The following is a 13,219-nucleotide window of genomic DNA, read 5'->3' on the forward strand; positions in this document are numbered from 1 at the left end:
AGAATAATACCTCCAATATTAGAGATTTTAACGATAGCAACAAATGAGCTCTTTTGTGTCAAGGTATAGTCTCGGAAAATAACAAAATGATTGAAAATGTCTTAAGACCAAGTTTTCTAGATTAGATGATATTATTAATATTAATGAAAAGGATATAGATCTAGTCTAGTAAAATCTAGCTAGATCTAGTTCTACTCCCAAGCGAGAGTAGGTAATGTCTAATCTATATAGCTTTAGAATAGATACTAGAATTAGTAGATAACTAGATAAGATTACTCTAGTAGTCTAGTAGACTGTCTCTAGAGTAGACTCTCACTCTAGAAGTAGAATAGATCTAGAATCTAGACTCTAGAATCAGATAATCTAGAATCTAGGCCTAGGACTACTAACTCAGTAACTTTTAATCTTTATTACTTATAGTTTTAACTGTACTAGAATACTAGAATCTAGATCTATGTACTAATGTAGACATCTACTCTAGACTCTAGATCTATCTAAGTACTAAGTCAGTCTAAATCAAAATCTAAATCTAATCTCTAATCATGTCTAATGATAATCTAAATTCTAATCTATCATGATCATCACTAAAAAATGTTATTAATTATTTAGTTTTAAATAAGACTAATAAGTAATAATCATTTAATTGAATAAAAAAGACTAAAAAATGAGTCAAAAAATGTCAAATTTATTTAATTATTTTAATTATCATTAAAAGAAGTTAAAATAGTTAAATTTTTAATTTTAATGTCAAATCGGGAATCCTACTGCCTAGGCAATATTATAATTTATAATATAATTAATTAATAATATCTTCTAGAATCTAGATCTACTACTGCTAGGCCTTACTCTTACACTTACTGACATTAACAGTCATTTTTTATTTTATATAAATTAATAATTAATCTAATATATATATAATTGAATTTATAGTCATGCATGGTTAATGATGTTTTTTTGTTAATCAGTAGTGACATAACCTCAACTCTGCCTAATTAGGGCCTAGTAGTTGGATTTACCTGCTAATTTAACATATTCCATCCTCTAATGACACTAAGTAAGAAGGAGCACTTGTACACATTTTTCATAAGAAATGTACCTCTAAAAGTCTAATATATATTAGTGTAGGGTAGAAGAATGTGAAACTTAAGACTTTACTTCCATGTTAATGTCATAATGTAAATGAATGACTATTATATTTATTAATGTAGTACAGTTACAGCTTAATGTATTTGTATACTATAGAGTATAGTATAGAGATATAGAGATTTGTGCTCATGAATATTGGTATCTATTTAGAAAACTTTATGACCATATCACAAGGTCCTCAGGGCTTGCAAAGACCTTCCTTCTTATCAAATAAATTATAGAAGAAGCAGAGAAAGCGCTGGGAAATAAACATTTCAAAATAGACAGGCCTTTCATTGAATGAGATTCTTTTTCAAAGCAAATGGAATGTGTTTGCCCCAAATGTCCAACAGGATAGGTAGAGGTGAAGGATTTAGAAAACTTAGAACACTTTAATGAAGGTTTAAATTATTTGCTAATTTCAGAAAACATGGATCATATAACGGAAAGTGATGTCAGAATTGTCAAAGTCGTACCTAATCCAAGTGAGCTTCAAATATCCAACAGACAAAATCAAGGTTCTATCAAATGTTCAGAGTATGGCTGTTCCTATGTTGCCCAAAGCCCCTCATTACTAGGCTGGCATAAAACAAAAATTCATAAAACAGTAAGTGATTGATTTCCATATGAAAAGCTTACTTTAATTTAATAGCAAAACAATGTTTATAAAATTTATGTGTACATTTCAGAGAACTGCCCATGAAAAAAACACAGAGTACCAATACCATTGCCCTGTGCCTGAATGTGTTTTTAATTCACAGTCTTTCAGATATTTTAAAAGTCTGGACATTGTTAGGACGGTTAGTACAACTCATTAACTAATGTAACAATTTTTAAAAAATGCTAGGCTATAATTGAAAGATTTTGTTTGTGATGAATTTGCAACATTCTCAACCCATATTATATAGTTGTAAGTGGTTACATGTGATTCCAATGCATTATAATGTATTTTTTTAATTTCTAATAAAGTCATGTCTTGTAGGTTAAGGAGTAAAATTGTGTCCAAATGCGAAAATTATTTGATACGAATTCTAAAAGTAACGCCCTGCATCAAGCTCTTTGACAACTTTGTTCATCAACTCTTAGTAAACATCAGACATGTTTTATATAGCTTTTAAATTTTCAGCAAAAAAGTTAACACTTAAACTAATGATGGTTTATAAAATGACTTTGCTAACTTGAGTTTCTGTAGAAACCATGGCACAAACGTGACTTAAGCTCTGACACAAGAGTTATCTTATCTTATAAATTAAAAAGATTTTTTCTTAACAGAAGATTGTTACATCCTACATGTGCCCATGTGTCATTCTAGTTGTGCATGTTGATTAGACAAAAGCTGCTAAGTCATTGGTTTTCCTGACTGATTTAGGGGAAGGCTTTGTATCAATTAGTCCAAGCACATGGAATAAGAAGTGTGCCTTTATCTTTGTGTCTTTCTGAGTATTTTTTTAGGTTGTGTCTTTGCTTTGTATTTGTAAATTATTATTTAGTGTTTTATGTAGTATTGCTACTCTATCTATTAAAGTTAGTCTAGCCTTAATACTGATATAAAAGTTAGCTGAACCATGATGTGTTATCAATTAGGACATTTTAAACTGTGTTCCTCGTGTTCTGCATTGTAATGAAACTTAACACCCATCAACTGTTTCAGCATTACATGAAGCTGCATTCGCCTAAACAGTTTCAGTGTCTCCAGTGCAGCAAAACATTTGGCTTGGAGAGGGACTTCCAGCGGCATACCAAAGAGTGTGGACAAACATTTACCTGCATAGATTGTGGTAAAAACTACTACAACAAAGCTGCACTAATTAAGCATTGTGACTACAACAGACATAAAAGACCAAATTTCAATGTTGGGTAATAAATCTTTACTACTTGATTTAATAACATTAAATTTTATTTTTTGGAAAGTTGTTTCACAAGCAAAATTTTATTCATACAAGTATACACTATTTTGATGAGTAAAAAGTACTGTCAGTGTTACTGCATGGTTGAGATCTCTCTATAGCTAGAACTATCTCACATAATATGTAAAATATTGTAATAACTTAAGGGAGGCAACTCAACGAGGCAAGAATGTTTATTCATGGGACATCACAAGTACATAAAACAACACTTATCTTTAGCACAGTCTCTTCATATCGGCACTAGACTTAGGCTGAACTTGTTCTCTCCTTCCTAATGTTGACATCCTTTTCAGTCTAGTCTATAACAGTGGGCACCTTCTGCACTAGCTTAGATGGCGGTGCGCATGACAGAGTTATAACAATATATATATATGTAAATAAAACTTCCATATACTTCCTGAATGAAATAAACTCTTATTTTCATCTATTAAATCCTTCTTTCTATCAACTTGAATATACCCAGGTGTTCTTTTATCTTTCTTCATCCCGTCATGCCTCGAAGACAGTTTCAACAGTTTAAAAATACTATTTCATCATTTTCTAAATACATGTACAATTTAATCTAAAGACTATATACTGTTATGTTTCTCTCTCCTAATCAGGCCTTCTGTTAACACTGCTAAACACACAACACATCAAGAACCTGACAACAAGAGCTCCACAATGATCTGGTACTTTAATAATGGTCAAATAAACAGCCAATATGACACAATTGGCAACACAATAAACTACTGCAAATGTTCAACTGTACATCACCGTACTAAACTAATAAACTCTACTGTCCCTATCTCTTCCTGGACTCGTACATTCACTTCAGGATTCCACCAGGACCTACTTCATGGCAGACTAACAGTCCCCGTCTCCTCCGTGTCCTGTCTTGAACTGCTGCTTTCTTACACACTGTGTCTCTGGTCCACGCGGGCTTTCGAACGCATGACCATAACATTGGTCATATTTGCGAGTAATCGTAGTACTGTCCCTTGTCCATCGCCTGAGTTCACGCGTGTCAGCTGAACCTACAGTTAACCCTTTCGCGCCGCGAATAGGGTCATAACAATACAATCATTTAATAACAGTGACAAACATCTAGCCTTAATCATGCAACCATGGTCTCTTTTTTTTTTTAAACATTTAGATTTTTTTTTTTACTAATGTATTTATTGGAATGCACACCCTAGCTTGATTTTTGTATTTTCTATGCAGCATAAATACTCTTATTTCATAATTATCAATCAATCTTGTCTACTTTTCTTTCAACAGGGATAAAGTTGCAAAGGAAAAGTGTCTTCCAAAGAAAGTGAATAAGTTGAAGTTGTCTCCCTCTTATCAAAAGTCTCCAGCATTTATTTTACCTAAGCCACTCCCCGTTGTTTTAACAATACCAGCCCTGAACCACTGCAGTTTAGAAATACAAACAGAAAGTATAGCTGCACAGTTCTATGTCAGTAAAATGTCTTCCCAGCATTCAGTCTCTCAGTCAGTTCAAACCAACTCTATCAGTACCAGCACCAAGACAGCGGGCATACAGACCAATGCTCAAACTAGAACATTGTCTATTGCTTTGCAAACCATGGGGACGAAACCAGCAGAAAATGTCTGTGCAGTCCAGACTCAAACTGGAGACTCCATTCTTCAGGGTGCTATGATGGTGGCAAGCATTCCTGTTTTGAAGCTTAGTAAATCCACTCAGAAGTCAGGCTCTAAGAGAACAAGAGAAAGAAAACCAAAAAATAAACCCAGACAGTCACAGGGTACGATTGCCAACTTTGACAGTGCATCTTCAAAAGTTACCAAAGCAAGAGAGAAGAAGAGTGAACTAGAAGATTATGTGGGCTCGATGGCCACTCAAACAAACCTGAGCTGCATCCCACAAGATTTATTAAGTCAGTTTACTGATTGCCACACGCAAACTAACACTTATAGTTATCTCATTTCTCAGCGCCAGGTCAATAGGCCTACTGACCAAGTGACCCAGACTAAAATGTATGACTCCAGCATGGACCAGGTTACTCAAACAGCTAACAACATCAGCTTCTTGGAAAAAAATGGTGTTGGGCATGTTCCATTTCAAGACATTCAGACCCAGACTGTGCAAGAGCTATCTGACATGGAAGAAAGCTGCCGAGAATCTGTACTAACTCCAGACCAATTACTAATGAGTCTGTTGGAGGAATCAAGTCAAAACACTTTGCCGTCTCCAGATTGTATACAGAATAATGAAACACATCGATCTGTCTCAATCATTGAGCCAGAGTTAACGACAGCCCACATTAATGAGAATTCTCAGCCTATTACTTCAGACGATAACCTTGAAGTGTTGAGTCCTTATGACCAGACTAATCTATTGTCACAGCTGCTTAACAGTGTACAGTGGGAATCCTCAGCTGCATTATCTAGCAGTTGCTATGCCAACAATGCTGTCTCCATGGAGACTCAGACCTTTGAAAGCCTGGCCATGGATTCAATGACTCAGACAATTGAAGATCTGGCCTGGGACATAGGCACTCAGACAGTAGAGGATATTGTGTCTGACACTATGACCCAAACTGGAGATGACCTGTTAGAATATCTTACCAGTGATACCCAGACTCAGACTTTGGATGAGTTCTTTGATCAGTTGACATATCCATCTGATATCTGTAACAGTGTAACAAAATCACTAAATACTTCACTGAGTAGTATATTTGAGAACCAAGACAGCTCTCCAAAAAACAACCCAGATATCACGCTAGGGGACAATGTGGGCACACAAACAATCTGGGACACCCAGCCCATAGAACTACATGATATTTGTGTTGAACCCTGGAGAAGTCCATCTAGTTGTGCTGAAGACGATACCCTAACCCTGAGCCCACAATTAGATTGCATGCTAGGCTCTAGTCCTCAAGCCTTTCTTAAAGAAACTGAACATTCAGAAACACAAACTCTATTTGATCCATTTTTTACTTTGCATGAAAGTCTGGCAAATCATCGAAGAAACTTTGAATCGTCACATACTCAAACAAACTTTGACATTGACCCTGTCTTACCTTCAATAGCTCTTGATCTAGACGCTTTGCAATGCTCCCCACAAAATGTCAGAATGGAAACGTCAGAAACTCAGACTGCTTTTGATCTGGATTTGTCAATAACAAGAGAATGTCAGACCCCTTGGGATGATTTTATAACAACAGAGTCCTCTGAAACACAGACTCTAGAGACAGATTTGACATTTCTCTGAAATTTGAGAATATTTATTTATTTTTTTTTTACTGAATCTCAGAACAAAAATAGACCAACGTATAGATCTGAAATATTTTGTACAATTTTTGCAGTACCTGTGTATATTATTTTACATTGACCAGTATGGTGCAGTATTTGTGAATATAATGCTCTTAATTTTAAAGATGGATATTTTACTGTTGTTTTTTAGTGCTTGTATTCCTTTTCCCTCCTATGTTATAACTTTTGTTTTAGCACAACAGTTATTATTATATACTGGTATTAGGCATGAGCACTGTTACATTTTCATTCTATTAGTTTCATTGACTTATATAAAGATGTATGGTATTAAAGTCTGCAATCTGAGCATTAAAAATATAAATAAACTTCACAAAATCCTAAATGCTGCTGGTATAGTAATGGGCAAAAAAACAAACCCCGTTTGGGCAGTTGTTTGAGACAAACATCCTTAAAAAAGCTAAAAAGAAAAATCCCCCTTTGGGCTAGGATTTTGTGATTTTACCATCACAAAAAAGACACAAGACACCGATAGCAAAGACAAAGAGACACAAAAACTCTTCTGTTCCCCTGGCAATCAAATTATTAAATAGAAACAATCTGATATAACCTTTTCAAATGTAAATTATGAGTGAGTCTGGTGTGAATGTACATTTTGTTTTTTTATAGTTATAATGTTTTGTTTGGTGTAATGCACAAATTGTAAGACAAATTTCCTTACGGACAATAAAGATTATTATTATTATAGTTCCTTTTTCAGAGAAGGAAATTTAGGTTAGATATTAACATCTTTGTAAAAAAGTCTCTACCTGTTTTTATGATTTGATCAAATACTTTGGAATTTGTCAATATTTCCCCTAAGCTAATTATGTAGTCAACTGATTTGCTTTATTTAGTGATACAGGGAAAACATGACAAGCATAGAGCCCAGATTCTTTCTGTGTAATAACACATTGTATTAAAATTTCAGAAAGATCATTTCATTAATTAATTAATTTAAAAATTGTATTTAATCATGGGCCACAGAAACAGATGATCTTGACATCATCTGTTCTATATATTGCAAGGTCTGAAAGGTGTTTACTTTTTTTTTTATTATTATTATTTGTATCCCTTAAGCCCAGTGTTCCATCTATGGGATTCTGGGGAACTAACAGTCATATTGTATTTTTCTTATTTATATATATTATTTATTATCAGTATCTGGTACAATCCTTTTAGGTAACAGATGTAGTACATAAAGACTTTTAAAAGAAACAGTGAAAAAGCAAGAAATAATTGCTACCACTTATTTTTTGTTGTTGTGATATTTATCATATATATATTACCGGTACTGTTGTAAGTTGTACATTTTACAATGTAATATGTAAGACAAACTGTGGTATGAACATGTTTGTGTACTTAAACAGTGTATTTTTATGTGTAATACACAATTGTAAAACCAATTCCCTCATCGATATTAAAGATTTTTTATTTTTATTTTGATGAAATTATGTAAAAATAAAAAATGAATGTTTTGTTTACTATACTATTTGAACATGAAGTAGAAATAGAATTTTCTTAAATTATTTCTAGTTATTTGATCCCACAACACTCCTAAGAATGTTTGATCTGCTAAATAATCATAAATTAGAGAAATATTAATGATCAGGATGTCATTTTAATGGTGCCAAGTTTGTCCTGAAAGAGGGTTAGAATGTAATAATCTTCAATACCGAAGGAACATCCAATACATAAAGATGCTCATATGATGCTACATGCTATTTTTTGTGTGTTAAACTATGCAATCTATAGCAATGACAACAGCAGACAATGCCTCTTCGGTCAGCATTTTTTAAAATTTTAATTGCTTTTGTATCACAAGTTTCATGCCATAGCACGCTCAGTGACCCTCTAGGATCCATTTCTTTTGTGGACAAGTGTGTATCTGGGAGGTTTCTGTACTGTCTAGAGGCACTCTGCAAACAACTGGACTCACCCCCCACTTAATAGCCTAGCATCACATACCACTCAACCACACTTTCCGTTTAGAAGAAACAATGCTTATGATGTCTCTTCTCCCCAACTTTATAAGCATGCTCCGACTTTTATTTAAAAAAAACAAACAAAAGTAAATGTGATTAACACAGACCTAAATGTAAGAAAATGCATTAACACAGCTCTGGTCACTTTCATTATGATCTGGAGAACTAACTGGATAGTTAAGAAATATGTCATCATAGGGCTGAGATACTTGGAGAGAGATTGGACTGAGCATGAGCTTGCTATATAATATGAAAGAGGCACTATACACACATTTTTTTAATGAAGGAAATCTGTTAGCAGGCTATTATTTATGCTAATATAACATGGAATTACTGAGGAAAATTACTAAAACCAAGTCCAGTGTAAAGTTGTAACCTTAATGTTCATCTAGGCGGTAAGGATTGTATACAATTTAAGATCGTGGTTAGTTAAAGATGTGATATTATGATATACTACCAGGAAAAAAAAGGTCCACGGTCATGTTATGAATTTGTAAGTTTTTTTTTAACCTGACAGTCCAAAAGCTATGTTATGAATTTGTACGTTTTTTTTTTAACCTGACAGTCCAAAAGCTTACAAAAATGTATCTCTTAATCTATTCATCAAAGTGTAGTAGAATAGAAAATGTATGTTGGTATTTTAAATTACTTTAATTAGGTAAGATTTTCGATTAAAAAAAAATACATTATTAATTTTCATTATTACAGTGTGGATGCTTCAACCCAGTTAAAGAATGAAATCAGAGCAAACACATTTTTTTTTTTAAATACCGGTACAGTATTTTTTTTATTTACTTGAAGCATCCAAACAAGTCAAGCCATTTTAATGCATACATATTTATAACTGCTGAAAATGACTTTTTTCAAATATAATAACAAAGATGTCTCAGTATTTACATATGTTAGTATACAACAATGAACAAATCAGCTTAATATCAGAGTACAGGCTTGGGATGCTGAGTAGGCAGAAGACCAAATCTTTTCTTCACAATAATTCGATGTCGAGAATACTTGTCCTCAGGTGAGAACCGAGCAGGATGTGCTGATACTGTGGGTTTTCCTTCAGGGTCAGTTTTCTAAAAGAAAAAAAAATGTTGATAGAAAAAAGTAAAGCACAAAAGGACATTTTTATTCTTAAGGGCCCCTGGCTTAAGTTCAGTTTGTCATTCATGGATTAAATAGATCTACCTTTAACTTTGAATGTTTGGAGGTGCATACAAGTCCTAAGGAGGTGGAGTGTACTGCAGGACTTCGTGTTAAGGCAAAATTAAGTCGAGAATTTGGCACTAACATTTGGTACTGAATATTGGGGGGGGGGGGGGGGTTTAAAGGAGAGAGACAAGACCTGTTATTTTTTTCACTAAAATTGATGAACTTTTCATGGCTGGGTTTGAATTATCTTCACTAAATCTAGATCCAAGTCAGTAAAATTTGTGATCCTGATCCTGTTATGAATGATAGATAGATATTATTATTATAGCTTTTATATAGCGCTACTTTCATGCTTATAGCATGCTCAGAGCGCTTTGGTCCAATCTCATTTGGGATGGGGGGGGGGGGGTATCTAGGAGTTGGTTTTCTGTGCTGCCTTTAGGCGCTCAGTAAACGCAACTCTGCCCAAGTCGGGTGTCGAACCTCAAACCCCCTTCTAGGTAGCCAAAACAAGCCAAGTTCAAGTATCATCAGCCTAATCACTAATGAGTTAGACACTGTGAGTAATCTAAATCAGGCAATCAGCCTATATAATAATCCCTATATCTATAGACTACTAGCTATAGTGTAGAGTCGACTATATAGAGTCTAGATTATAGTTATTATAGTACATCTATATAGACACTAGTCACTAGTAACTAGTATATAGATACATCATACAGTATACTATACTATAGACTAGACTAGTTATACTATAGTGACTATACTATAGAATATATAGATCTAGATCTATATTATTCTATATATATAGACTAAAATAATAGTAAGTATGATAATAATGATAAGTTAAATAAGTATAATCATGATGATCAACATCAGGGCCGCAGGCCTATCATTACTTAATTACTATCAAAATGAAATTTGAAAATCAAGTCTAGAGTGACTAAGAGTCTAATAAGACTAATAGAGTACTCTAGAGTGAAGAGTCTAGCAGCTCTAGCTAGTCTCAGTCTAGCCTCTAGGACTCTCGACACTCTCGTCTCTTGACTCTTAAGTAATAAGAGTCTGTCACAGTCTGTGTAGTCTAGCCTAGACTACCGGTACTTACTTTTAGTGTATAAACACGATCCCCTTCGTCGCTTAAGTAGTACATTAGCAAAAGAGACATCTTAAATTCAAAGGTAGATTAGATCTATATATTCTAGAATCTTGAGTCTTTAGGTTACTATTTTTAATTTTATTTAGATTTAGATCTAGAGTAGAGAGGATTGAATGAATGCACATGTAAAAATATGAACCGGAAGTAGATCTGTGTTAATGTAGACAACATCTCAGGCACTGACCTAGATATATATGATCTATTATTTACTATACTGACTATAGTAGAGTATAGTGTGCCCACACCTACCGCTTCACTGCTTGCCTGTCGCCACTGGACTTTGGTTTGGTTGTGTTTTTTTTTTTTTCTTGGGGAATGACAAGTGACTTGCGCTGGAATTTGGATTAAAGGGAAACTCCGATGGTTTTGACAATTTTTGATATAGTCTAATATGTGTTTTGATTTATAGATAATGAATATATTATTCTTTTTTTTTATTTGCAAGAATAACTTAGTAATTGATGTTTTTGTGACATAATTTTTCTGCGCATCCAAAACGGTCAGATTTTCACTGAATTTCTGTGTGACGTCACGAGTGTGCACTCAAATCCTATAGATAGGGAGGCGAAAAAAAAATATCTTTGATAAAAAAAAATTTCGTTAGTACATCATTAAAATACTTTAAAAGAAATTTCTAATGGTGTATAAATTATGACTGTATGTTTGACAGTAAGAAAGTTATGACTTTTTTTTTGTGCCGTTTTGACCCGATTCGCGCAACATTTCAACCTCACTCTCTCGCCCTAAAGCCCATCCTTTTCCGGAAGCAAGATTTGGTCAAGACCTCCGGAGACAAGTTTAAGGGTGCAGTGGATGACCAGAGACTTTCTGTGTGTCTTGTCCTGCTCTTGAGTGCTCCACAGCACTGTGCTGGTATTTGCCTTTCTGTCCGATTAGTCTAGTTTTGTGATGTTACGCACAGGCCGCCAGGTCCAGACTTCACATGCTAGGTTTGACAGAACCTCAGTGTACTGAGTGCCATGGACACGTCAGTTACCCTCTACCTGGTTTAGCCGGACAGTCAAAGCCGTTTCCGGGGTGAGGCCGCTGCGCGTGCTACAGCTTCTGGGAGCCACAGGTGAGAGTTGGGTACCGAGTGGGGACCAAGAGTGAGCCAAGCTACCCTCAAAAAGAGGGTACGACTGCCTGTCCACTAGAGGTGCTGCCCCTCCTAGATACCCCATACACCCTCTGCAAGCTCAGCGTATAGGATGCCTTTAGGGATTCTTCCATCTGACATGCGAGTGACATGACCGAGCCAGCGTACTCTTCTCTGTTGAAGGAGAGTTCTGTGCATGTTGGCCCGTGTCAAAACGTCCTTGTTGGTGTCACGATCCATCCAGGACGACTTCTTATAATAAAGTAACTATCGGCTGTTTTATATTAACAAACAAACGTTAATTATATATTTATTACACGAATTTACACTTCAACACATGCGAGAACAGGTTAATGTTGACAAATTACAGCTTTGTGTCCACCAAATGTTAATCATTTGAGATCAAATTTATATTTTATCAATATTATAATAATAAGGCTTAATGAGTGCAGTATTTCTCGTGGCTACGCAATCCTGTTTGTGATCTACACATCTTGCTACAGCAAGCGCAAACAAAACGTCACATAACCATTGTCTGTTGGTTGTTGGTTTAGGTTCCCTTTTCGCCGTTTAGGCCTACGTCTGTTCTCAGCAGTAGATTTCTTTTTGGTTTCAAATGTGTACCCCGCAACCTTTGTAAGAAATCTCATTTGGAAGTCGCCTGCTGCCATGTGCTCTCGTCAATGTCTGTTAAGCAAGATGGTGTCTTAAATGATGTTTAAAGCGTTTTCAGGGGGAGGGACCTCTGATTCGCCGGGCATCTTTACGTTCACTAAAAAAGATTGTCTCTTTGGTATATGGTCGTCTCCCAGCAGCAAAATCGCTTTGATTGATGCATACATATTTCATAATTACATATATAAAGGCAGCACTAGGCACCACATTTTTGATGAGAAAAAACGGCGAATTCTTTAATTTGTTGAACAGAGGATACAGAGCTGAAGGCAAGTTGCGGTTTAAACAGTAAAAACATTGCACCTATTGGCTGAAGTAATGCCCGATAGTCATTGTTCTGTCCGCTTATGATGAAGACACAAACATACAGCTAGGGGGTTGCAGTTTATTTTAAAGCAATATAGCCTATGATTTTTCCATTGATGGGCTTAGGCCTATAGTTTGCGTCACAAGGTCTGCTGACTACTAGTACTCATAGATATGAAATCCCCCCCCCCCCCCAAAAAAAAAATCTTTAATTGCTATTTTGCTTTGAATATTCCGTCAACGGAGATTACGAAACAATATAACCAACATTTTTTTATGCCTTGAATGCATTCAACACATTTAGTTATCTTTTTTTTTCTTTGCCTTTGTGGGCCCATATTGGCCATACACCCGAGTTCACTGAACCCCTTTCAGCCATTCCTCTCCACTTGTCATTTTCACTTCAACTTTCAGTTCCCTATTTATAAGTAATATAACTACAAAAAGCGATGTCCTTGTATGACCCGATAGCTGCGCTGGGCAGTGCACGTATCACGTACTAGGGACGAACGTATGCCAAAAGCAGTCCATTTTCATGAGCTAAAATGTGGTC

General features: G+C 35.1%; 1 protein-coding gene across 3 annotated transcripts; it reads left to right on the forward strand.

The window, feature by feature from the left end:
• The first annotated feature begins 20 nt into the window (after positions 1-20).
• On the forward strand, positions 21-7,981 carry LOC106071833 (ATM interactor-like). Of its 3 annotated transcripts, none has more exons than XM_056036505.1 (5): positions 21-63; positions 1,551-1,732; positions 1,815-1,925; positions 2,777-2,982; positions 4,293-7,981. In XM_056036505.1, the coding sequence occupies exons 2-5, from the start codon at positions 1,556-1,558 to the stop codon at positions 6,250-6,252; spliced, it is 2,454 nt and encodes an 817-aa protein (XP_055892480.1). In that variant the 5' UTR covers positions 21-63; positions 1,551-1,555; the 3' UTR covers positions 6,253-7,981. The 3 variants fall into 3 exon arrangements, with proteins under 3 accessions (XP_055892480.1, XP_055892478.1, XP_055892479.1); XM_056036503.1 differs by having other exon boundaries at positions 44-211; XM_056036504.1 differs by having other exon boundaries at positions 44-207.
• The last annotated feature ends 5,238 nt before the right edge of the window (positions 7,982-13,219 follow it).

This window comes from Biomphalaria glabrata, chromosome 7 (assembly GCF_947242115.1).
Source record: "Biomphalaria glabrata chromosome 7, xgBioGlab47.1, whole genome shotgun sequence".
NCBI lineage: Eukaryota > Metazoa > Mollusca > Gastropoda > Planorbidae > Biomphalaria > Biomphalaria glabrata.

Bases quoted from the DNA above. Each gene is read 5' to 3' on its own strand.
- LOC106071833 (XM_056036505.1), top strand. From the start codon at position 1,556: ATGGATCATATAACGGAAAGTGATGTCAGAATTGTCAAAGTCGTACCT. The intron at 1,926-2,776 runs GTTAGTACAACT...CAACTGTTTCAG, and splicing joins GTCTGGACATTGTTAGGACG to CATTACATGAAGCTGCATTC. The intron at 2,983-4,292 runs GTAATAAATCTT...TTCTTTCAACAG, and splicing joins AGACCAAATTTCAATGTTGG to GGATAAAGTTGCAAAGGAAA.